This window comes from Coffea arabica, chromosome 7c, assembly GCF_036785885.1.
Source record: "Coffea arabica cultivar ET-39 chromosome 7c, Coffea Arabica ET-39 HiFi, whole genome shotgun sequence".
Lineage (NCBI taxonomy): Eukaryota > Viridiplantae > Streptophyta > Magnoliopsida > Gentianales > Rubiaceae > Coffea > Coffea arabica.
In genome coordinates, this window is record NC_092322.1 from 1,823,695 (window position 1) to 1,848,120 (window position 24,426).

General features: G+C 36.3%; 3 protein-coding genes across 6 annotated transcripts; 1 reads left to right on the top strand and 2 right to left on the bottom strand.

Annotated features, from left to right (window-relative positions):
* Positions 1-1,248: 1,248 nt before the first annotated feature.
* LOC113698361 (transcription factor bHLH47) lies at positions 1,249-3,974 on the bottom strand. Of its 3 annotated transcripts, none has more exons than XM_027218151.2 (5): positions 3,545-3,974; positions 3,090-3,203; positions 2,589-2,707; positions 2,138-2,265; positions 1,249-1,870 (listed from the first exon to the last, which is right to left on the bottom strand). In XM_027218151.2, the coding sequence occupies exons 2-5, from the start codon at positions 3,140-3,142 to the stop codon at positions 1,454-1,456; spliced, it is 717 nt and encodes a 238-aa protein (XP_027073952.2). In that variant the 5' UTR covers positions 3,143-3,203; positions 3,545-3,974; the 3' UTR covers positions 1,249-1,453. The 3 variants fall into 3 exon arrangements, with proteins under 3 accessions (XP_027073952.2, XP_027073951.2, XP_071914225.1); XM_027218150.2 differs by having other exon boundaries at positions 3,090-3,200; positions 3,545-3,973; XM_072058124.1 differs by lacking the exon at positions 3,545-3,974 and adding an exon at positions 2,852-2,922 and having other exon boundaries at positions 3,090-3,488.
* A 1,095-nt stretch (positions 3,975-5,069) lies between these two features.
* Positions 5,070-15,986, top strand: LOC113698853 (uncharacterized). 2 transcript variants are annotated; one of them, XM_072056999.1, is made up of 5 exons: positions 5,070-6,272; positions 6,706-8,813; positions 10,301-10,554; positions 11,484-12,080; positions 13,394-15,986. In XM_072056999.1, the coding sequence occupies exons 2-5, from the start codon at positions 6,732-6,734 to the stop codon at positions 15,837-15,839; spliced, it is 5,379 nt and encodes a 1,792-aa protein (XP_071913100.1). In that variant the 5' UTR covers positions 5,070-6,272; positions 6,706-6,731; the 3' UTR covers positions 15,840-15,986. The 2 variants fall into 2 exon arrangements, with proteins under 2 accessions (XP_071913100.1, XP_027074603.2); XM_027218802.2 differs by having other exon boundaries at positions 5,166-8,813.
* Positions 15,987-16,344: 358 nt separating this feature from the next.
* On the bottom strand, positions 16,345-21,817 carry LOC140010339 (NAP1-related protein 2-like). The gene is made up of 10 exons (XM_072057000.1): positions 21,515-21,817; positions 19,591-19,713; positions 19,439-19,489; positions 19,151-19,222; positions 18,906-19,019; positions 18,756-18,817; positions 18,058-18,124; positions 17,759-17,815; positions 17,632-17,676; positions 16,345-16,628 (listed from the first exon to the last, which is right to left on the bottom strand). The coding sequence occupies exons 1-10, from the start codon at positions 21,638-21,640 to the stop codon at positions 16,566-16,568; spliced, it is 780 nt and encodes a 259-aa protein (XP_071913101.1). The 5' UTR covers positions 21,641-21,817; the 3' UTR covers positions 16,345-16,565.
* Between the last annotated feature and the right edge of the window lie 2,609 nt (positions 21,818-24,426).

Here is a 24,426-nt window from a genome sequence, read left to right on the forward strand (position 1 = left end):
TAATTATCAGAATAAACTACAATATGACTTGGCCCATCTTATTATCTGGTTTTTGAAATGGTAAAATATTTTGTCTCATAAATGCAATTCGAAATCAACTGTTGAGATATTAACTAGTGACCTACTAATGCACTTTTTTTTTCCTTGTAAGAAAACCATAATGTATTTGTTCTGGTTTTCCATTAAACTTTTGCCCATAAACTTTTCCCTTATAGGCAAAGTCTTCATTTTTTTTTGTTGTGCGAAACAAAGTCTTCATTCGATTAAAAAAAAAAATTTATGATGTGAAATATGCTATGATAAACTACATTTTTTTTTTTTCAGGGGATCGTCTGTGTACCGTAACCTTTGCAAGTTTGCACGTGTTTCTTTAAACTATATATTGATCATGTTTAATTTTTAGTGTCTCAATATACATCTTAGCTATGTAAACAATTAAGCAAACAAAGCATATTGTGTTGAGTGTGAGTCAAGAAAATTAAAAAAAAATTCAAAGGCGTGTAGAACACAACAATACATTGGGAAGGAGTTGACACTACATTATTAGCACTACAATATTTCTATTGTAGTACTACAAATCTAATGTCAACTCCTAGTTCTTGATAAATTTCTTTTTTCCAGCTCAGAGTAGGGAAGTGATATTAACACTCCTTGAAAAATCTCAAGCACTCCTTACACTTTATCTAATGTAAAAGAGGGGAAGGAGTGCTCAAGGTTTTTTGAAGGATGCTAATATCATTTCTTGAAGAGTTTGGTGGTGGTAACGCTAAAATAACATGGAACATGATAAACAAGTAGTCTTCAATCCCACCCAAAAAAAAAAAAAAAAAAAAGATGATACAAAGAAGGTATATTTTTTGTACATTATCCCGTTTAGACATTAGCCGTAAATCCTTTGTTCATTTAGCTTTTGGTATTTTGCTAATTAATAAGAACCAATTTCATTCAATATCGTATTTATGCAGGAATTATGAAAATGTCACTGTTAGTTGTTATTGATAACTTGCGTACCGTCCTACCTAGTTCCAATGAAAACGGGGGCGACCTTTTTTTTGAACAGAGGGTGGCCATCTTCCAGTATTACTTAGGCCCCAATATCATGTGATCCTCTAGGCTTACCGCCCACCAAATTCTTCAGCTCGAATAGACCAGGTGCAATATCATTAACCTTTTATTTTTTGTTTTGGGTGTACATTTTGATCATCTAAGATCAACCTCGCTAGAATTTTCATCTGTTCTTGTGTACAGTTTTACTCACAAAACATGGCATTCCAAACATCTATTATGGCAGACTAAGATTCAGATCCATTACAGACAGGCTTCCAACTTACAAAAAGATCGTCTCAGACATAGAATTCAAGAAACATCAGTATTTACAATGAGACATGCTACTCGCTACTAATTAAGTTCCAGATCTCAGCTGCCGCTGGCGCCAGAGCTAACACTACTATCACTACTGAGTAATCTCACGTCCACTTAGCTGTTCGTCAAGTATTTGAGATGGCCATGAATCTGAAGGTGATGGATAGCGAGGACGCGGTTTCTTCACATTGGAGAGAAAAGCATTGCATTGAAAATCTTCCGCTGTATCATTTTGGGATCCTTTGTGGTAAATAGGAGAATCATGATGTAGAGGCACAACAAAGATGGGAGCAACAACCGAAGATGATAGTAGTTGGTGATCAGTGGAAGGCAGTCTCAAACTATCTTCTTGCAGTTCTGAAGCAGCAATGGGGCTTTGTGAAGGCCAAATATTTAAGTTCACTGACGACTGGGATTGAGTCCTCTCTGTGATCTCACTCTGAAGCTTCTCCACCTGAGATTTGAGAGCGGAGTTTTCTTCAATGAGCTCATTCTTCTCAACAGCGACCTGTTTGGTAATCATGAAACATTAACGTCATCAAACAAATATGATCGCCATCTGGAATCCCCTCGTTGCCATTCACAAACACAGTAGAAATAAAAAAAAAAAATTTTGCTCAAAAAATTTATCATGGTGCTTAAAAGTAACCAAGAAAGCAATACAAATTCATAAGCGTGCAAGATTAACTCAGTCATCGAATTGCATCAGTTCTGTAAAGTGAAGAGAAATGGATTTCAGATTAAGCAAAAGCAAGCTCAGTTTGGAGGAGCTCACATAATGAGATTCGGATAAAAGAGCAGCATTATCCTTTTTGAGACTGTCAACCTGAGCAAGTAGATCCTTAAGCAGTCGAATGGTATCATTCACAATGCAGGCCTTTCCACTGGACAGCTGAGCTGGTTCTGCATAAAAAGACAGGAACCTGTAATTAAAGGGAAGTTGAGAATCCTAGTAAGTTTGTAATGAAGAAACTAACATAGCCAAATAGTATTTGGCTCCAAATTATTTGTTTGTGTCACAAACACAATTTCCAACACAGATTTTTATCTTCCTAATCATCTTTTTATCTCACATGCATCACATCACAAAAAGTGTTACAATAATTATTTCAAATAATATTTCAAATAATCTCCTATCCAAAGACACTCAAAGACGTCCGTTATGCTATACACCAAGCACAACATTACAGAATTTAGACCTAAGACAAGGGGAAGGAGAATTATACCAATAGCTTTCCTGAGCTCTACAAATAGGACGTTCATGTGGTCACGTTTCTTCTTCTCCCTCTCTGCTTTATGAATTCTTTTAGAAGGTTTCCCCTGCTTCTTTTGGCTGGAGGAATGCCTGATGCAAATTGTTTCAAGAAAGATCCACAAAAATGAGGTCAACAGGTTCCAGTGTTCCACATCCTCCCAGAAAGATAACAGTCACTTGGATTCTGAATGACAATTGCATAAATATCGGGGAACCTCATAATATTATGCTTACGGTTCCATAGAATGCAATTGTCACAGTAAAAATGCACCTTCTCTGGTGCAACTCAACAAGCTTTCCCAGATCTATGTCAAAGCACCCCAATCATACTAAGCAATGCTATTTCTGACTCAAGAACTAAGGTGGAAAAAGTACTCATGATACAAAAAGCTAATGATTGCCCCAAAAATTTTGACAGGGTAGGTAGTTAAATCATACATAAATGAGAACAAAAGTGCTAAAGGAAACAAACCTATGGACTGCATTGCCCTCGTCACCGTCTGGAATAGCAGTTTCTGAAGCCATACTCTGGTCTCTAGGTCACTTAAACCCAATTCAATAGCCTTTAACCTTTTTTTATAACCTGCTATAAACCCAAACAATACAGAAGCCAAAAAAAAAAAAAAAAAACCAAGATAATGGAGCAGAAAACAGAAACAAGAGCAAAAACTTCAACTAAGTAACAGAAAAAATAAGTATAGGGAAAGTCAGCCGATGCATAAGTAATTACTATAAACAGGTTTCAGTCTTTAGAAGTATTAAAGTATAATTGATAATAAACACGGCAAATATAAAAAATTACATTTTTTCTAGAAGTCGTCGGATCATGGGAAAAGATAAAAAAAAAAAAAAAAAAAACAAAGAAGGAAAATGCAAGAATGGTTGAACGTAGGTTTTAATTTTATCGGACAAACAGCACACACGTACCTTGTGGTTGAGTGGAGAATGAAAGAGAGAGGGTAAGCAAATTATTGGCGGAGTTGCACGGTAGAAACGGGGGATGGAGTCGCCTTTCCACGCGACGGCGTGTGGCTGCCACCTTCATCTTACATGCGGTCCAACCCGACCACGTAAGCTTTGTCTCAATTGTCTTTGACGATGATGGCCTTGCTACTCAACTTCTTGTTTATAAGTTTTTCCTTCATGAGTTTAATTTTGACGAAAATGCAGAGGACACTCTCCCAAGGCATGGGGTACGGTAAAGAATGAGTTTTTTTTTTTTTTTTCTTTCCAATAGCTGCCGCTACTACTTGCTCGGAAATCAAGTTTGATTTACATATTTCACACCAAGTCCAGTTCGGATGATCAGATGGACTCTTTCGTGCAGGAGTAATTGATTAATTTCACTTGGCACGGCAAGCCTCTTCTCCTGTTGATGTGAATAGACTCAATAGAGTTGAAGCCCACCGTATAATTTTGCAAGGTCAATCTTTTCGAGCGTTGATTCTGTCCACTATGGAGAATTTTAATTGTTGCAATAAATTGCATTCATCAAGCCCCTGTAAATATCAACTTTCGACTTTTGCTCTGTGTATTTGAAGTGATTTGATAACATCATCATATGCCGCGTGAATGGTCGAGCGGCAGCGCCTCTCACCAGTGAACCTTGAAGTTACAAATTCGAGTCTCCGTTCCGCTGGATTCTTCCGCGCACTTAACGTGTTCATGTCGGATTGAGACGTCTGGCCGAGTTGCAGGAGATTAGTCGGGCCCCGTAAGAATTGATCCGAATACCCCTGTGTCGACAAAAAAAAAAAAAAAGATAAACATCATGGTATCAATTAGTCCTTGCTATATATTCACTCTGTATGCATTATTGGGATGCGTTTTTGATTGGACATGATGTCCATGTATAAAACCCTTGTCAACAGAAATGGTTTAACTTGTAAATTCTCCAAATTAAATTTTAATAACATGTTTGGATAGTAAATTTTTTTAAAAAAATTTTTCGCTTGCATCATAAATATATTTTTCAATTCAACTTTTTATATTTTCAATCACTTTTTTATCTCACATACATCATTTTACAAAAAATTGTTACAGTATTATTCCAAATAATTATTTGAAATAATGCTCCATCCAAACAAAGCCAAGTTGCATCAAATTAATTCGTCAAAAAGACATGCTTTTCATTAATTAGTGTATTTTTTTTTGGAGAAGATAACTGTTGTATAACCCATTTTAAAAGAAGGGAAAGGACTAAAGAGACCAAAGATAATTTGAAGAAAATTGAACCATCACCGAACCCTTTTGAATTTTTTAAACAGAGTTACTTAATATAGCAATTGATAAATCATCGACCTCCCATCAAGCCAAAGGCGGGTTTCTTATTAATTAATGTATGTTTTCACACAAAAGAAGAGAATATTACAGAAAATGAGATTAAATAATTAAATGGGCGCCACAGGTTGAATTGATACGATTATACATTTGCCATTCATGATGGATAATCAGGAGAGGCTGGCACAAATTTTTTTTTTTTTTTTTCGGGGATCTGTGTCTGCAATATTTGCAGGCAAATGAAGCAGTCTTGCTAAACTGTGGGGATGGAGTATTTTATTACTTCACCATGCCTCATGCTTGCCTTGCGAGTTTCGAGAGCGAGACTCGTCGTTGACCATAAAAGAATCTTCAAACAGTGCCCGTTTGAAGATTCTCTCTCATAGTACGTCGTCGTTTGGCTCGACATTCATTCTCTGGGCTTTTTCACTTTGGCAAAATGGAATGTCAAATACCCTAGCAAGAATGCGACGCCTCCCCGCCGTGACTAAGCTGAAGCCTCCCCCGCCGTCCTGCAAACTGCAATACAAATATAAAGCAGGGTGAACTTGGGAAGAATACAACTCTATTATCCCATTTGATTCCCCGTCAAGACTAAAACATGTCCGCCAAATGGAGAGCCATTCAGCATCGCCACCGCTACACTTACAGCTCCGTCGTCTTCCCTCCTTACTTCATTGACGCATTAAATCAAACACCTTCTCTACCCTTCTTTTCCCAACTCAAACACCTCTCCTCTCTTAACTCCACCTATTCCCAAGTCGAACACGCCAAGAACGTAGTTTCAGCTTTCACTGACTTGCTCTCAAATCCAAACGCCGACGCTGCCACAAGTGTTCTTGCCTCGAAATTCTACTTGGAAATTCTTTTCTTCGAGAACTCGTTGCCTTTGCACAGAACTTTAGCTTCTGGTCTGGCAAAAGCGAAGCATTTTCATGGTCTTCTGAAAGACTGCTTTCGGCAACTTTGTGAGGAGTATGGAGGTGGAGATGGGAATGGGAAGGGAAAGAGGTTCTCCGTTTCGCGGGCGGCGTTGTCTATGATGAGCACCCCCAAGTTGGGATATTTAGTTGAGGTTGTGGAGGAATGTGCGGTTTTGGTGGGTTTGGATGTGGTTTCTGGGTTGGATGCCGTGGTTTCAGAGACCAATGATTGGTCTAGGCCTTCACCTCTCGTCATGGAGCAGTGTCAGGAGGCTCTTTCTTGCATATATTACTTGCTTCAGCGTTTTCCCACCAAGTTCTCTAATGGAGGTGAACGTCAGGATGGCTTTTTAGCGATGGTTTTTGTGACTGTTTTGAGCATTTTGAAGTCGCTGGCATTCTCAAGGGACTGTTTTGTGGCGGCTGGGGTGAGTTTCTGTGCGGCTCTGCAGGTATGCCTCAGTCCTGAAGAGCTCGGCTTGTTTATCATGGAAGGCATTTTTATGCAGACTTCCGTCATTAGTTGTAAGATTAAATTTCAGGATGTGAACAGCAAAATTCCCTATAAAGGGGATATGGTCAATGAAATTTCCAAGTTTACAGCACTCAGTCGACTTTGCTTGATTAGGGGTATTCTTACTGCAGTTTCAAGAACTGTTCTTAGTTCCAATTTTGTCGTGTCGACTTGTGATTTCAAAAATGATAGCGCATCTGGGGATAGTACTCTGATAAAAACAATACTCTATGATAGCATTTTGCCTGAGCTGTGTTACTATTGCGAGAACCCTACAGATAGTCATTTTAATTTTCATGCGTTAACAGTAATGCAGATCTGCTTTCAGCAGGTTAAAACATCAATGCAAAGTAATATTGGTGATTTTGCAGAATCTTATAATCCGCTATCTGAACAAATGGGGCGTAGAATACTGAGGACCGTATGGAATAATTTGGAAGATCCCTTAAGTCAGACAGTCAAACAAGTTCATCTGATTTTTGACCTCTTCCTAGACATTCAGGCTAGCCTTCTTTGGGCGGAGGGTGGTGAGAAAATTAAGTTGTTTCTGCGGGAGATTGCATCTGATCTTCTTTGCCTGGGACCCCGCTGTAAGGGGAGGTATGTTCCTCTGGCTTCCCTGACAAAGAGGTTGGGAGCGAAAACCATCCTAGCTATGAGTCCTGACTTACTATTCGAAACAACAAAGGCTTATGTCGATGATGATGTCTGCTGTGCTGCCACAACATTTCTTAAGTGCTTTCTTGAGTGCTTGCGCGAGGAATGTTGGAGTAGTGATGGTATTGAAAATGGTTATGCTAAATACCGAGGTGATTGCTTGCCCCCTTTCTTGTATGGGCTTGCTTCTGGAGTTGCAAAGCTACGCTCAAACGTGAATACTTATGCTTTGCCGATAGTGCTTGAACTGGATGTGGATGGATTATTTCCGATGCTTGCATCTATTGGTGTTAAACTGGTTGAGGATGACACTGAAATAGTTTATCCTGAGCTCCATTATACAGAGATGTCTTTAGGGCTGGAACAGCGAGTGGCCATTTTGGTTTCCTTGCTCAGGGTTTCTCGTTCGATTGCTTTGATTGAAGGTGACATTGATTATGTTTCTGAATCTTTTGAAGTTGCAGAGAATAGTAGAAAATATGATATGCATTCGTTTGTCTGTGTCAGGGGAATTAAAGTTAAGATCCCAGTCAAATGGCTAGTTTTGGCACTTAGCCATACTGACGAGTCACTTCGCACAGATGCAGCAGAATTTCTTTTCTTAAACCCAAAGACAGCAAGCCTTCCATCCTCTTTGGAGCTTAGCCTGCTGAAGGAAGCTGTGCCATTGAATATGAGATGTTGTTCTACTGCTTTTCAGATGAAATGGACCAGTATGTTTAGGAAGTTTTTCTCTCGTGTTCGAACTGCCTTGGAGAGACAATACAAGCAGGGAAACTGGTATCCTTATGGGTCAGAAGCTAATGTTGGAGTTGCATCCAGAAATGGAACCAGAGAAATAGTAGTAGAAATGGCAGATGATCTGTTTAATCTAATGAAGTGGTTGAGTTACTTTTTTTTCTTCTCTTGCTACCCTTCTGCTCCTTATGAGAGGAAGATAATGGCCATGGAGCTTATATTGGTAATGTTGAATGTCTGGTCTGTCATGCCACCATCAAAAGAAAATCATTGTGCTCTTTCTTCTGACACAAGTCTGTATCCTTACAGTAAGGGCTTTATTTTAGCTGATTCAGCCTTGCTACTGGTTGGATCGATTATTGATAGCTGGGATCGTTTGAGAGAGAATTCATTTCGTATTCTACTGCATTTTCCTACCCCGCTCCCTGGCATTTGTAGTCCAGATGAGATCCGAGAAGCAATTATATGGGCAAAGAAACTAGTCTGCAGTCCACGTGTGAGAGAATGTGATGCTGGAGCTCTGACTTTACGTCTTATATTTAGAAAGTATGTCTTGGAGCTTAATTGGAGTGTTCAATTGTCACTTGATTTTGTCTCTTGTCATGGCCAGGTAGAGCTGCCAAATGGCAAGCTTGAAATTCTTACACATCGCTCGCCTGCAGTAGAATATGTGAGGTCTCTGGTTGATTGGTTGCTCATTACTGTGGAAGATGGTGAGAAGGATCTTTCAGAAGCATGCAAGAAAAGCTTTGTTCATGGTGTCCTGCTTACTCTTCGATATACATTTGAGGAACTGGATTGGAATTCCACAGCCGTTTTGTGCTGTATTGCTGAGATGAAACTTGTATTGGAGAAGCTATTGGAATTAATTATGCGAATAACCTCTCTCGCCCTATGGGTAGTCTCAGCAGATGCATGGCATTTGCCAGAAGACATGGAGGACATGGTGGATGATGATGGTTTTGACAAGGAAGTTATGTCTAAGGTTGCAGTGGAAAATGTGATGGAGAATGTGAAGCTTGTGCAAGATGCCAGGTCATCAGAACAGATTGTTATGGTTGGTTGCTGGCTTGCTATGAAAGAGGTATTTTCGGAGTTTTCTCTGCATTGATATTGTTTGTTCCGGAAATGCATGTAAAACTGGCAATGTCACTGCCCTTGTTGTTGCTGATACCTCATTCTTATTTTGATGTAAGGTCATCAAATTAGCGTCATAGAATTTCCATAGTAGTAATCAATAGGTCTACTTCGACACTGAGTGTGGGAAAGTAGGGGTAGAATTAAACTTTGCCATTTCTATAATTGGAATACCTAGATGCTCAATAAATAGATGACCAGAAAAACTTTTCTTGTCTATATATTTCATAATAATCTTTAATAGATCTACTTCAACATTGACTCTGGGAAAGAAGGGGTAGGACTAAACTTTGCCATTTTTATAGTTGGAATAGTTAGATGGCCAATAAATAAAGGGTTATTATCACTTTACCCCTTTAAACTATATCACTACTATCAGTTTACCCCCTAACGTTATCTTTTAGTCACTTTACCCCCATAAATAATTCAACTCAACATGTTAAGAAATTTTGGACTAAAATACCCTTTTATTTTATAGCAGTACTACATGATTATTATCACTTTATTCGTTTAGATTAGAGTGATACAATCACTTTAGTTCCTAACATTATTTTCTAGGCATTTTACCTCATCGTTATCTAACTAGTATGGTCAAAAAATTTTAAATATATTTACCCTTTTTTATATATACTTAAAAATAAAAAAGTTGGAATGGTTATTCTTCTTTTTTTTTTCACTTTAAGAGATTGAAAAACATAAAAATAAAAAGGGATTTCTCAAATTTCTTTTTTCACATTTATTAATACTAGGAAAAGAAAAAGAGATAGGAAAGAAGAAGACAAAAAATATTTTGCAAAAAAAAAAAAAAAGAAAAATCTAAAATTATCGTATTACTTTAAGGTTATCGAAATTAAGATTGGAATTTGGTGGTAAACAAAAAAGTGAAATAATTTTAAATTAATATATGTATTTAATTCTTTCTTATTTGTAATTTTTAAAAAAAGAATTGAGCTCTCTCTTTCCCTCTCCCCTTCTCCATCTTTCTATTTTTTTTTCAATATTAATAAGATTACCAAGAAGGAAGAAATTAATACTTTCACTTTTTTCTTAATACTAAAAAGGAGAAGAGTCACTTTAAATTTTTTATTATTTTTATTATGTGAAGAGGAGGGTATTTTCTTTTAAAGTTTTTTAATTTGCTAAATTGGTTTAATGGTAGGATAAATTGCCTAAACAATGACTGTAGGGGGTAAATTGATAATGAGACTATATTTTATGGGGGTAAAGTGATAATAATTTTAAGGGTTAAACACGTCTTTTCACTTTAATTAAGAAGCTCCGTTAAGTTTGACCATTAGTCTTGGGGTTAAAGTGACTAAAAGATAACATTATGGGGGAAAGTGATAGTGGCACCAAACGTTAAGGGAGTAAAGTGATAATAACTCATAAATAAATGACTACAAGAACACTTATCTATATATTTTGCTGTTTCAGGTAAGTCTTCTTTTGGGAACTATAATACGGAAAATTCCTTTGCCTATTGTGGGTGCATCAAAGTCTAATGCTTCTGATGGCAATGGTGATTATGTATCAGTATCTGATGGGGTGCTTGATATGAAGCAACTCGAGACAATTGGAAGCCACTTTTTGGAAGTCCTTCTTAAAATGAAGCATAATGGTGCAATTGATAAAACAAGGGCTGGATTCACTGCTCTTTGCAATCGTTTACTTTGTTCGAACAATCCGAGGTTTGCTCATTGAGCTCTCCTAAGTATTTTGCAGTTATCAATCTTTGTGGTGTCATGTTTAATTATGTCAAGAAGAGTCATTTTTCTTTGTTAACTGCTACAACCCATGGCATCTTGTGAGCTACTTTTGTAATACTTTGATTTTATGGTAGAAATATGAAATAAATTAAAAAGCCGAATTTGGTTGAAGAGTTCTCATCCTTATTGAACTATTTGGTTTTTGTTGACCATTCTGCTTAGTATTATTCATCTCTCTCCTGTGGAAAATTGTTCTCAATGTCAATGAACTCCTTGTGAACTGAGAATTAATGCATGCTTCTCTGCTAATTAAGATATAGAGGTAAGTAAGTGTTAATCAAAATCTATCACCATCAAATAATATGTTTTCCTTAAATCAGTTTTGTATAGGACATTTGCCAGAACAAATACATTAGTATAGTAGTTTCGAACTTTAGATTGTGTTTCTGTATTTGATACTACTTATTGTCAAGGCTAATATCCATTGCATATTTTTGAGTGCCTTTATTTTTTGAATGTTTTGCCATTCAATTTACACAGCTAGCTATACATTCCTAATCTTGTTCCTAGGCACAGTAACAATTACCACAAACCTGATCTTTTATTTGGCTAGAGGGCTGATTATTAGTCTGTTACTTGTCTACCTATGACTGGCATCTGTAAGATCTTCCTTGTTTCTTTGCTTTTAACTTGCCTGTTTGTTTGACAAGTTAAAAAACTTAACTTTTTCAAGTTTGAAATGTGAGTTGGAAGCTGTTTAAGCTGTTTCTTCAGGACAACCTTAATGGAGATTTAACAGGATAGGATTTACTTGTAATAGCAGTGTTAAGTTTCTGCCCCTATGCCAACTTTTGGATCCTTTAAGTTGGTCATTTTGAGTCTATTGCATAATGTTGCTTCTCTTGTCGCAGACTTTGCAAATTAACAGAATCCTGGATGGAACAACTTATGGAAAGAACAGTGACAAAGGGACAAACTGTAGATGACCTACTGCGGAGAAGTGCTGGTATTCCAGCTGCATTTACTGCTATCTTCCTTGCAGAGCCTGAGGGATCCCCAAAGAGACTTCTGCCAAGGGCACTGCGATGGCTGTTAGATGTAGCCAACAAGTCTTTACTGGAACAGACTAAAGCAAGCAACTGCACTAATGACTCAGCTGATGCCCTTTTGACAAATTCAAGCCAAGCTGGTCAATTTGTTATGCCCCTTGGGATGGATGCAAAAGAGAAAATCTCAAAGATCCGGGATGAGGGTGTTGTCCCAACTGTCCATGTGTTCAATGTCCTTAGAGCTGCTTTTAATGATAGCAACCTGGCAACTGATACATCAGGCTTTTCAGCCGAGGCTTTGATTTATTCCATACGCTCTTTCTCTTCGCCGTACTGGGAGGTGCGGAATAGTGCCTGTCTTGCATATAGTGCTTTGATTCGTCGCATGATTGGATTCCTTAATGTACAGAAACGAGAATCAGCAAGGCGTGCTCTAACAGGGCTTGAATTTTTTCACAGGTGTGCTTTGAAAATTTGACTTTTATGGCTTCATGTGTCCTGTTACACTTTTTTCTGCCTCCTTCGAATCTTTTTGTGTCTACATGTTGAAACCAGCAGCTAGATTATCTACTAAATTTGTGGTCTTGGTACATTTTCTCTCGAAAAGTGTAATCAAGACTCATTTCAACAACATACTTGTGAATCTGAATAAACTCTGTGTTATCCTTTGTATATCTTTTCATGTTTGATAGTGATCTTTGAAATGCTTCACATCATAATGGAGGAAAAGTGAAGGTGTCAAAGTTTTTCCTATGTGTATTACTGTATGATCAACCATGATGTGCATGTTTTTTTTGGTCACCCAGTGGAATTGCTTAGAAGTTGTGTATGTGCAGGAGAGAAGCATGTTTTGTGTGTGCAACTTGGTCAAAAACTTGATTTTTGATATTGCAGTAATGTATATACTCTTACCATTTCGTGGGAATATTATACCTGCATTCTTTGCCTAATTTTATGCTGATCCTACAGATGTTGACAGGGAAAAGGAGTGTGTTGAATTAGCAACATGTTGTTTTCAGTAACTTCTGTTTTTCAGTTTGGCTAGTTGGTGCGTCTTTTTCGGGGTGGGGAATTGGTTTTGGGTTGTTGGCAAGGGAAACTGGGGGATACAATCTGCTGAGTTAGATGAGTCCTTTGCTGAAACTTGATTTTTGAAATCAAATTCTTGAAACAGTCATGAGCTTTGAGTGGTAGAAGTGGTATTCTGAAATACTTCTGGATGGCATTGTTAACCAGGATAGACAGAGAGAGTGATTAATGCAATTAAATGAAAGCATGGTCTTAATCATGTTTTTTTTGGAACAGTTGGTTCTTATGTTGCATATTGCATCTTCCTTTATCATTCACAAGTTAATTAGTTGATATTTCCAGCATAGAACTTTTGCATCCCTAGTTCCTTCTGGTTTTAATGTCTTCTCTTCCATTACTAGAATTTGGCATTGCTAATCTAGTGCCTGTACCTTTTACTTGTGGATGTGTGAGTGCTGGAACAAGTCTTGAGTATTTCTTTCATCCTTTAGTTAATTTGGAGCATTCCAATTACATTACTAGGATCCATAGATTTTTTATCTCTTTTTATTTTTGGTTCTGCTAACTGATCTTTAAATTCTTCCTATTTTGAAGAGTTGCAGATTAAAGTCAAAAAAGAATTTCGCAAGCTTGAACCATTATTGTAATCTATTTTTGCAGTTCCATTATCAAGACTATATGATTGTACACAATTGCTTACAATGTCCTAAGATATCTCATTAATTGCCTGCTTTTTGTCACAGGTACCCTACACTGCACTCTTTCCTATTTCATGAACTTAAAATTGCAACAGAGTCGCTTTTGGATGGGTCTTCTGGACAACAAGGATCTAATTTGGCAAAACTTGTGCACCCAAGTTTGTGCCCAATTCTGATTCTGTTGTCACGGCTAAAACCTTCAGCAGTTACAAGTGAAGCTGGGGACAGTTTGGACCCTTTCATATTCTTGCCATTCATCAGGAAGTGCTCTGTCCAAAGCAATTTCCGTATCCGAATTCTTGCTTCCAGAGCTCTAACGGGCCTGATATCGAATGAGAAATTGCCTATTGTGCTGCTTAATATTGCCTCTGAGTTACCTTGCACAAGGAATGTCTCTTCTGATGCATCCAACTCAATTGACACACAAAATGGTACATGCCATACTTTTAATTCACTTCATGGGATGCTGCTGCAGTTGAACACGCTTCTCGATAACAATTGTAGATGCCTTGCTGATTCCTCCAAAAAAGATGCAATTCTGAAGGATCTGATTGAAATTCTTGCAATACGTTCATGGATTGGTAAGTTTCAACTCTGCCCTTGCCCTATCCTGAATAGCTGCTTTCTTGGGGTACTGGATAACATGCTCAGTATTGCAACAACGTGTCAAATGAGCAAAAGTATTGCTGCTATTTGGAACCTCGTATGGGAGTTATCTTCAGAATTTTTGGATTTAGAAGAACCTCAGAAATCGTCATATCATGATCCAACTATTGTAGAACTTCGCAAACAAGCAGCAGTGTCATATTTCAATTGCTTATACAAAACATCTAAGGAAATTGCTGAAGAGGATATTTTGATGCCTGGACCATGTTCCTCAACAACTGCTTCAAGTTTGTTAAGAGTATCTGATTTGGACAGTGCTCTCTCAAGATTTCAGGAAAGGCTGAGAGGCTGCATGTCTGACACATCATACGAAGTTCGTCTTGCCACTTTCAAGTGGCTAGTTTTATTTGTGAAATCAGCAGGATTAAAAATTGAAGGAGGCAATTCATCTTCTCATGAGATCAAGACATATTTGTTGTACAATATTGATCTCCAGAAAAAACTAGTGGAGCTTCTAGCGACCGAGAATAACCATAAATGCACATATTACATTCTTAAAATTATCTACATGTGGAACATGTTGGAATGTGAAGAAAAAGGTGAACTAGATGTCAGCCTTGGATCAATTGGTGTGGATCGCAGTTCATTGTGGTGGTTTTGGGACAAGTTAGTGTCCATGTACAAGGTCACTAGACATTCAAAGAATCGACAAGTGCTCATCTGCTGCATGGGGATATGTGTAAAGCAGTTTGCTAGCATATTCTCAAGCTTTGTTTGTTCTAACATGAAGAAGGAAGAGATAGCCATATCCAGCCGATATGATATTGATGGGAGACTCTCCAAGTTTTGCGATTGCATCAATTATTTTGTTGAACTAATACAACTACACAGTTCTGCATCAGAGCCTGTAAATATGCGGAACGCAGCTGCAGAATCAATAGTTGCATCTGGTTTACTTGATCATGCAAAGATAGCTGGTTCTTTACCCTTCAGTAACAGCATTCCAGGCGAAAATCCTAGTTCAGACTTCAAAGTAGAGGAGGTTGTGAACATGTATGGCCATAAGATTCTGAATCTATGGTTGACATGCATAAGACTTTTGGAGGATGAAGATGTGGAACTCAGAAGGAAGCTTGCCCTTGATGTTCAGAAGAGTGTTACATCCACAACGTGTCAAAATGTTGAACTGGTTCCCAGCCAAGTGGAGAAGGTTATTGAGATGAGTTTTGACCATCTCTCTTCAATCTTTGGTCACTGGATTGACTACTTTGATAGTCTCTGCAATTATGTTTTTAATGCTGTAAACTCTGTGGTCAGTGTTGTGCCAAATGGAGACCTTGTGAGACGTGTTTTTGACAAGGAGATTGATAACCATCATGAAGAAAAGCTATTGATCTGTCAGATTTGTTGCTCTCACTTGGAGAAGCTTCCAATTTCTAAATCTTGGGCAGCTAACTCCTCGGATAATCACAAGGTAAGGGACCTTTTACGTGGTTGGAGGCGGAGATTTTGCCACCACTTGACGTCATTTGCAAATGACTATATTGGCCGACGGGAAGTTGATTGGATTGGTGGCGCCGGTAACCATAAGGATGCATTTTTACCCTTGTATGGAAATTTACTAGCCTTCTTTGCCTTGTCAAATTGTATCTTTGAGGGGGAGAAAGAGAGCAGCAAGTCCATGCTAGATGAAGTTTCTGTGCTTGGCAGGACTCTGCGTCCATTTCTTAGAAACCCGATGATCTCCAACCTATATTTGTTAGTGATTGATTCACATGAGAAAATGGTCGGCGCAACTGCTAGCGATATGAACAAAAGCTTGATAGGAAATTCTTCTGACTGGGAAGGTTTCAATCCTTATTTTCTCCTTAGGTGTGAAGTATAATCTTTTGTAATTCTAATTCCATGATCTGTACACAAAGGGATCGCAGCCATATCTTGTGGGAGTTAAGGAGCCTCCCAAAGTTGTAGAGACATTTTGAGTTTGCTACATATCTAATACATGTATAACTCAATCTATAATTTCCGCGAATATCTCTTCATTACACACACAGGGATTTCTTTATTGCTGCATTTTTCTGTTTCACTCGGCGCCATCTCCATTTCGAAGGCGGGTTTCCATTTTTTTTTTTTTTTTGGGTAAAATTTCCTACACACACTGCCCAACCATTCTTCTTCTTTAATTTAAATCACGAATAAAGGTGCTACAATAGTATCCTCCTATTTTCCTATTTACCCGTCTAATCGATCCGATATCGGACTGGATATTTAGACCACATAATAGAATGGAATCGTGTTCATGAGATATCACATCCGATCAAATTGGTACCCTTCTTGGTATTTCAGGAAGGCCACTGGACCTCTACCCTTGGTGTTTTTGACCCTGGATATAAGTTAAGAAACCTTAAACAGAACATTTGCATATAATAACTAAAAGGCCATGACTACACTTGTGTAAATCTCTTCACAGCAGAAGAGAGAACTCCGCAGGAGGTACGTACAGCTACAGTAATAAAAATTTTCCCAAGTGATTAGTCGGAAATAACTGAAATTTGTGCTTGCCATTACAAATTTGCAAAATGCCAACAAAAGAGAGATGCAAAAATAACTATCAAGTGTCATCCTCCTCGTTGCCATCCTCATCATCATCTTCCTCATCATCATCACCTTTTCCCTAAATTAAAGATGAGGAAATAGACATTAGACGCGGGCAGTAAAGGAAAGAAAATAAAAAGGCAAATGATATTTGCACTCTAGGCACTTCACACTTGCTCATGTTCGTTTAAAGTGACAAAAAGACCCATAACCTAGAATCCTTGACTATTTGAATAACAAAATTGCCCCCAAAGGCATAGTAAATGCACAGAGGGGCAATTTCGTCTCTTTAAATAATTTATAGGTTTTTTGTGTCATTTCATTAACTGATAAGTGAAGATAGGGTGCAGGGAGCTTTTCTTGGAGTGCCAATATCATTTGCCGTAAAAAATGAACTAAATTGTAACAGATTATAGAAAAATATTACAAGCAGTTGTAGCAGTTGACAAATAGCACAGAAGCCAATATTTACAGCTCAAAAACAAAAAGGAGTCCATGCACCAAATACCACGAAACAGAGCTAACAGGAAATGAAACACCAGAACTTCTCCTACTTCTGTATTGCCACCATAGCCAGAGTTATCTGACCTCTGCTTTCAAAGATAAGACCCAAGAGACTTAAATCTGTTTCTTATTTACTACTTAGCATGTACTTCTTACAAAACACAACAGATGTCAGAATTGGAACAAAAAAGTGACGAGAAGTCATGAAGGTACAAGTAAATTTGTAACCATCCATACGACAACATCAAATAACAGAAAAGTGGCCTTTGATATGGATATTGGCAGCTTATTATAAAAGAAAGTGAAAACTAAAGAAAGCAGATAGGTGTTATATGTCAACCTGGTCCTCTGAGTTCGTAACTAAATGATCACCAACTCAAGAAACAAATCTCAACTCTTGGATGAATATCTATAGAAGTTATGGTACTGATAAAATTGGATCTGGGGGACTAAAATTTAGTCAAATCCAGGAGAGAGGGTGCATGAGTAAGTAAATGAGAAGCTTTTCTAGGTTCTAAAGTGCCTGCCTGTTTCCATGGGTTCCTCAAAATGTAAAAAGCAAAAGGGTTGATTTATACCTCTTCATCATCCTCTTCTCCCTCGGAATCCTCTTCATCAGCTTCCTATCAAATCAAAATATGAATTCTGTAAGCAAGGAGAAAGAGCTATAAATCAGAAAAAAGGAACAGTCAAAATGGATTTTACATTGTTGAAATATTTCAGAGGGTTTGGCCATAAATCCTCCTTAATTATCTCTGCCACCTGCATTTTTAAAGTAGATGACAGATAGAATGAGAACAGGGAAGAAACCATACTTCTTTATTCATCTAGAACTACAAAGATCACAATAAAGTGATCATTAGAAGTAACAACTTGAAAGCCAGCCAAAAGTGTCAACCACATATATTACTACATTTTACCACAAACAAAAATAGATAATAAAGTTCTTATAATTGTATGGAGAATGAATGTGGAAAGGCTTCATAAATTCAACAAGTAATTACCTCATCATTAAGCCCCTCTACCTCAAGCGTATCTTTTTGTTGTGTTTCAGAAAACCAACTAAAGAAGCTGCATTGACAATGCCCAAAAAAAAAAAAAATGGTGAACTCTAGATCATACTTTCAGTTTAAGGGAAACATACAGGACCTTTAGTAGATAACTTATAGCTTTCAACAGGTAAGCGACATCAATTCATCAGATGGTCACAACAAGATAAAGGTGAGAAGCATATATGCAGATTTGCATGTGCTTAACAATTGGAAGACCATGAAGATTTTCCTCTTCATCTTCACAATCACAATTGGACTTAAAATATAGTCCGGACTTGAGTTGCAGTTTCTAAAGAAGAGATTTTCACTTGGTCAATGATCAGCTAGAATACTAAGCATAGCTATTCAAGCTAAAATGTCAGTCAACACCATGGTCAATGAAAAGCATAATCAGCAGTTGGAGCTCAATATGTATCTACTATACATTAAACAACTTTTACAATCTAAAACATGCATGCAACAATGATGTTAACATCTCCCTAAATTCCTAACAGTTGGATAATTATTATCCTTAGCTCCATGTGGTCATCTATAAGTTGAAGATGCTAACATCACAAAGCGTATTTATTTTCCATGTCCAAAAAGCCAATCATCTGATACAGAGTCTAGGGAAAAATCTGAATAGAAATGCATTAATTAGCAGAAAATACCTGTCATCAGATGCTGGTCGTTTATTTCCTTTCTTTTCATGACTGCCGCCATTTGCAGCCCCCTTCAATTTTTTGAAGTTGTAGAATTCAAAATTATTTACAATAAAGGATTCAAACTGCCCAATAAGGAATATATATTCAAATTATTACCATGCCTTCCTTCCACTTGATAGCTGTACCAGTTATCCTTGTTGTTCCTTCATCTAAGAAGATAAATGTCTTTGTCAGCTTCGTATCTTCAAAATATGGGTTTTGCTTGAAATTCTGAAGATCAAAAGCAAGATTTCAAGTAAGAATACAAGTACAATACATAGATCAATAACCAGCCTGCAATGTCAGTTGTCCATTTGTTTTTCTGAAGGATGAAAGTTTCACGAGTAAATGAAGAAACACACAAATGCAATTGAGTAACCCGATTTCACATCCTTAAAATCCTCCACATCAAGCGAATCCAAATATTTGAAAATCTGCATAAGAAATAAATGTACAACCAAATAATCAGTGGCTAACATTCACTAAAGATGGTCAAGAAAAAGTAAATTTATCCTCCTATGCTTATATCAGGTAGGGTAAATTGAATGGCAAACTAATCAGACCAAGTCAAAAGGTAAACTGAAAGGAAAATCTTTTGGACTCCCAACCAAAAATTTCCAATCCACTAAATTTCTAAGCACGTTGCATACCTTCTGATCCTCCTCATTCAACAGATCACCAAGCGCTGGATGACTCAAAAACTGCAGGAAAATGTAAATTAATAAAAAATAAATAAATAAAAGGATCCCCTAATAAGTTTCAACTTCATTGAAATTAGAAAAGGGATGGCTTTGTAACTCACAGCAGTCAACCAAAAATCAGGAATTGTCTTTATGATCTCGCTTCTTCGGACATAAACAGGCCTCCGTAATTCATTGTACTTCTGTTCAATTTCCAGTACTTTGTCACTGGCATCTTCATTTACCTGCAAAGAATAAGTCTTTTAGTCAAGCCCCCACTTCCACGCAAAGAATCCCAGACAGGAAAGAATTAAGAGAAGAATTCATCTGGAAGTATCTATCAACTTTTGTTTTTCTTTGTCTCCCTTATTTATTTAGCCATCTTTCCTAATTCCTAGGTGTCAATTCTTTACCAAATCAGCATATATACTTGCCAGAAAATTTCCAGGTCCACGTACATCATATCAAGATCAAACTAACTGGCTACATGTATAAACAATTCCCATCTTTGTATGTCTACATAAATGCATCTACTTACAAATATCTACACAGAATGAAATAATTCAACAGCCTGTCTAACAGATCATAATATGATAAAGAAGACCTGATGGAAAGGCAAAAGGATCCAATCCAAGACACGATTACGCATGCATAAATACATGTATTGATGTATGTCAGGGGGATCCCAAAAACGTTCTTCAGCTCATCTTGGACATCCCTAACTTTCTTAGTTTTAGCAGAAACTTCAGCACGCTGAACAGGATCTTCCTCATCGCTATCTCCATGAATGCTCGATTTCTTTCCAGGAAATGCAGCCATACTTTTGTTGGAGATAGTGAGGCAAATAGAAATTCTGCCAAAATATCTTGCGGTTTTGTGATTGTAAATAACTTGCACTTTGAGGAGAACATACTATTGGCACATAGAACAGGTGGATGGTGGATGTCGAGTCAAAAAAAGCAAGGTCAACATGTTTAAGTATGCTCCTTCAGATACACAAATTCAGGGAAGAAAAAATTTCACATCTGTTATGAGCATCATTGTCCAACCATTCATCCTTTCAAATGTCGGCAAAAAAGAGTTAATGTATATATCTTTGCTAACATCTACAGTGTAAGAGTTAGCAGGAAGGAACTACATCAGTTTTCTCATATATTAACCTTGATTAACACCAAAAAAATGAGGCAACAACTACAAAAACATTATCAAGTACTCGTCCACTCCACAAACAATTTTTCCTTGTAGAAGACAGAAGGCAACATATTAACTAGCATCTGTACAAGGATCAAGGAAAAACAAATACAAGAAGATTTTCACGTGCATAATTCTGTGTCTTCAAAAATTATCCTTTCCAACAAAAATAAAACTGCATACAAAGCCTTTTCCTCTTTATTTCCATTTGTTGCACCGAAACACTACAACATTTTGCAAGGCAAACAGGGATCACCTTTTGTAGAAATAAACCGCTAGAAAAGTTATAATTGAGAGGAAGAAAAATTAAGTAGATATGTAGGGGGAGATGGGAAACAGAGGAGACCAAAACTAAAATCAAAGTTTTTTAATTTTGCCAAGTAAAGGAAAAGTATTAATTAGAATATTAACCTAAAATGTGGTCTGTTTCCATCAAACTAAGAAGTACCTTTCGCCTGATAGGAGGGGATAAGGAGAAGTAACAATTGGAGCTGGGGGTAATAAAAATTATATTGCTAATCTAATTAAAAACTATCAGAAGAAGCAAATGCAAGGCAAGGAGCTTTTTGTATCTGCAGCTATCAACAGATGAGTGTATAGAAGGACCAATTTGTACTTGCTTAAGCTCTAGCATCTAAATATCAGCCGTCCACAACTCAACCCAACCCTCCAATGTATTGACGTAAAAACCCTAGTGGCGCTCATCTACGACCATGCAGATGTTAGTAATTCCACGAACAAAATCCCAATATGTGAGACTAGTACTGGTTCATTCACGATAATGATGACAATTTTTTCTAATAGAAAACTAGACACGTTTAGTATAAATTATGCAAAAGGAAAAAAAAAATATACCTTTTCAAGTTCGTCCTGGACTTCTTGAAGCTTCTCGATAGAAAGAACAAGCTCGCCATCAATGGGATCGGAGTCTTCCTCCGCTGGAGCGGCCACCTTGGATTTCTTTCCTCGCTCAGCCACCATCTGTTTGTTTAGAGAATGAAAGGGAACCCTAGGCGGGTTGTAGGCAGTTAAGCTTAAGCTTCAACCCCAGGGTTGGATTGGTGGAATGAGGAGTGGAGATTGTATGAAGCGGCACAGTGAAGGGAGTCCAACTTCTTTTCGAGGGCAGAGACAACAATTAAATGAAAATATGTGGGCAAATGTTTTTAAGTTACTTGTTCGCCATTTTGTGTCTAAGCTCTGCTCAATCGAATCTAATTTATGGTCACAAACATTCTCTTACCAATGTTACCATCAATGAAAGGTTTTGGATATATATATATATATATATATATATATATATATATATATATATATATATATATAATGTAAATCTTACATAAACTGACGGTGTATATATTATCGCGATTGGATATATAATATATATATATAATTTGAATTTTAAATTTAAATTCAAATAATCTGTCATGCATCATATATATATATATATATATAATAAAGTTGTATCTTATACTTATCCCTTCATATTTTCTCTTTCCTACGTGGTTTAATGAGACGACAAGTAGTTTTCTACGTGGCTTGCTCCTTTTTTATTTGAATATATATCAATTCTTATTTCCTATAAAAATAAAAGAGACATAAATCCCCTCTATTAGATATATAAGAATAAATGATAATAAATTTTTTTATAGTGTCCTATTTTTTTTTTAACAGCTTCATCATAGATTTTTTTTTATTTTAAAATAATCTACCCATATATAGAATAACATACAAATAATCTAGACATGAAAATTAAAGAAAGTTAGCCCAAGAAAATTTTTACGAGACTCACAGTCCCCATGCATAATTGATATACAAAGAGAAATGACACTTCATCTGATTGAAAAAATCTGGAAAAGTCCATAAAGAAAATGGAGTGTCATCAACCAAAGAAATAAAATCCCATTATCATAGCTAAAGAAAGATGAGATAAAACATTGGATATTTGTTGAAGTTTTGCACCCCGAAGGCCCCTTACCCGACCCTCCGTCCGTAGTGTCCTCCAATCCAAAAGAAAGGCTTCCGTCCGCAGTGTCCTCCGTCCGTCTTTTTTTTTAATATATTTCTGCTAATAATTCCTTAATCACAATACATCTCTGCCCAAATGCTGGGGAGTATTTCGTGTGTGGATCCACATCATAGGAGTCCATGCATTTAAAGGACTCGATATAGTGGAGGTGGTCTTTTAAGGTCTGTAAAATCTATCTTGATAACTCATTTGTAAATTTATTACGTACAGGTTTATATACGAGCATAGTACGGGTCACATAAGATCTTATTTTTTACCCAAAGTTATTTGGACGATTATGGTTTTATTTCCTATAAAAATTCTTAATATTATAGGATTCTTATTTCCTACCCAAAGTTACGTACTTTAAGCAACTTAAATTAAGATAAACATACTTTTAATGTTCTTAAAAATTCCTATTTGTATTCTTATCAATTCTTATTTCCTATGTCTACACTACATATAACCTCTAATATATTAATTTCAAGCATCAAATTCATGGTTAGGTATTTTCAGTGCAAGCGATTAGCATATTAAAGTATCGATTTTGAGTTTCCACTCCTCTTGATTATGAAGTACATCTTCTTTCAATATATATATATATATATATATATATATATATATATATATATATATATATATATATATATATATATATTAAAAAGGCATGTTGATCATTAATTATAAGAGCTTAGTAACATATCTTGAATTTTATTTTTTTTTATTTTCTATTTGTTTTGTATGAAGACATAGGATTTAAACAAGTACTTTCATCGTTATTTTTGTAGGATTTTTTCTAACATATTTGTTAATTGATTTTTGTGATCATATACTACGATGTTTATTAATTTGCCTTCAGGAAACAACAAAAAATAAAAGGCACTGGAAAGTAATGCGATATAAATACAAGAGACATAAATATCTCTATTAGATATATCTGCAAATTCATTAGTTAATTAAAAGACTCTGGCCGTTTACTTTATTATAATCTTTACGTATTTATTTTTTTTATACTTAGTCATCCTACTTTGCTATCAATAAATGCTGATTTGCACGGACAAATCGAGGAGAATGTTCAAACAGAAAAAAACAAAAACAAGTTTCTAAATAGTAGAATATTATTTGATACTATTTATTGCACTTTTTATTTATTTTCAAGTTTTTGAATGTTATGGTATTGTTGAATATTATTTTTTTATTTTTGAATTATTATTTACTGAATTAGATGTTCAAATTTATATTATAAGAATACTTTACATTACAATGTGCATATAGTAATATACTTAAGATAAGTTATAATAGATTATACATTAAATATGTGTTTTATATCGATATTTTTATAAATTGACGAAAACTTATTATTTTTCGACGATTCCCGTTCAACGAACGGGTATAAAACTAGTTTAATGATGAAAGTGCATATACAGTAACGGTGCAAAAACTATGCTAATATACAAAAACAACAGGACGAAGATATCAGAACCCACAATGAGCACCAACAACATCATCAGATCCTCGAATTAAGTCTAATAAGATAAATCTAATTAGTACTTAGAAAATAATCTTTATTACGAATGTCTAATTCTAATATCGTAACGACCTCTTTCAAACATAAGGGCGATATAACATATCCTAGCATACTCATTGGAGTTTTTTTCGCCTTTTTATATGATCATATAGTATAATCATGTAATAGTATCTCTTTTTTTTTTTTAGTAAAGGATCAATAGTAATTGTAAGTTTTGTCGGGATGATTCCT